At 41.2% G+C, this 1,163-nt stretch overlaps 1 protein-coding gene across 1 annotated transcript; it reads left to right on the forward strand.

Annotated features, from left to right (window-relative positions):
• The first annotated feature begins 842 nt into the window (after window positions 1-842).
• On the forward strand, window positions 843-1,163 carry LOC112178231. The gene has a single exon (XM_024316409.1). It carries the CDS (start codon window positions 843-845, stop codon window positions 1,161-1,163), a length of 321 nt encoding a protein of 106 aa, XP_024172177.1.

Below are 1,163 nucleotides of genomic sequence, written 5' to 3' on the forward strand. Positions count from 1 at the left end.
CTAAAGATGAAGATTGCAAAGCTATGGTTGAAAAAGGCTAGGCAAGCGGGCATAGGTTGGACTCTTTTTCAAAATTGTGTAATAAGATTACTGTGACCAGGAAAGCCCTAGAGGACTGGAGCTCCTTAAAATTTGGGAGTCTCCAACGTGAGATCAATGACACCAGGTCAAACCTAGCAGTTTTTTATGATGACAGGGACACTACTCTCGCTGTTGCGCAGAAAGTGGAACTAGAGTCCAAGATGCATTCTCTTCTTCACTAGAAGATGACATTTTGGAAGCAACGTGCAAAAATCTTCTGGCTACAAGAAGGTGACGCTAATACGAGATATTTTCATCAATGAGTTGGTAATCGTAAGAGTAAAAATACTATCTCTAGGTTGTTTAATAAGGAAGAGAACTGGTGTACTGAGGACAAGCAGCTTGAGCAGATTGCCTTGGATTATTTTCGGGGATTGTTTACATCTTCTAGGTCAGTGGATTTCCAAACTTTGCTGGAGGCTATACCCAGGTTTATTACATATGAGATGAATGCCTCGCTTATGAGTGAAGTTAGCACTGATGAAGTATATAGAGCCCTTAAACAAATTCACCCTGCAAAGTCCCCGGGTCCAGTTGGTTTTTCTCCTTATTTTTACCAGCACTTTTGGGAGTGATGTAGTGGAAGCGGTTAAATGTTTCATGGCTTTAGAAGAGCAGATGCGTTCTATTAATAATACTTTAGTTACCTTAATACCAAAGGTTAAAGCTCCATAGTATATGAACCAACTCCGACCATTAGCTTATGTAATGTGCTGTATAAGCTAGGGTCTAAAGTACTTGCTAATCGGATCAAGCCTTTAATGGATTCGGTTATCTCACCACAGCAAAGTGTCTATGTTCTAGGTAGAATGATCTCGGATAATTCTTTAATTGCCTTCGAGGTTGCACATTTTATGAAAAGAAGAAGAAGTGGTAAGAAAGGGTATGGAGCTCTCAAGTTGGATATGAGTAAGGCTTACGACCGTGTTGAATGGAAGTTTCTTGAAGGTGTTATGCTCAAGTTAGGTTTCTGTGAAGAGTGGGTTAGGCGGCTGATGAGCTGTGTTACTGCGGTATCTTACTCTTTCCTTCTAAATGGGATGCCTCGTGGTTTTCTCAAGCCTGAACGGGGTCTGCGGTAG

The sequence above is a fragment of the Rosa chinensis genome, chromosome 7 (genome assembly GCF_002994745.2).
Source record: "Rosa chinensis cultivar Old Blush chromosome 7, RchiOBHm-V2, whole genome shotgun sequence".
In the NCBI taxonomy this organism is placed as follows: Eukaryota; Viridiplantae; Streptophyta; class Magnoliopsida; order Rosales; family Rosaceae; genus Rosa; species Rosa chinensis.

Excerpts from the sequence above, each read along its gene's own strand:
- LOC112178231 (XM_024316409.1), top strand. The coding sequence starts at position 843 with ATGGATTCGGTTATCTCACCACAGCAAAGTGTCTATGTTCTAGGTAGA.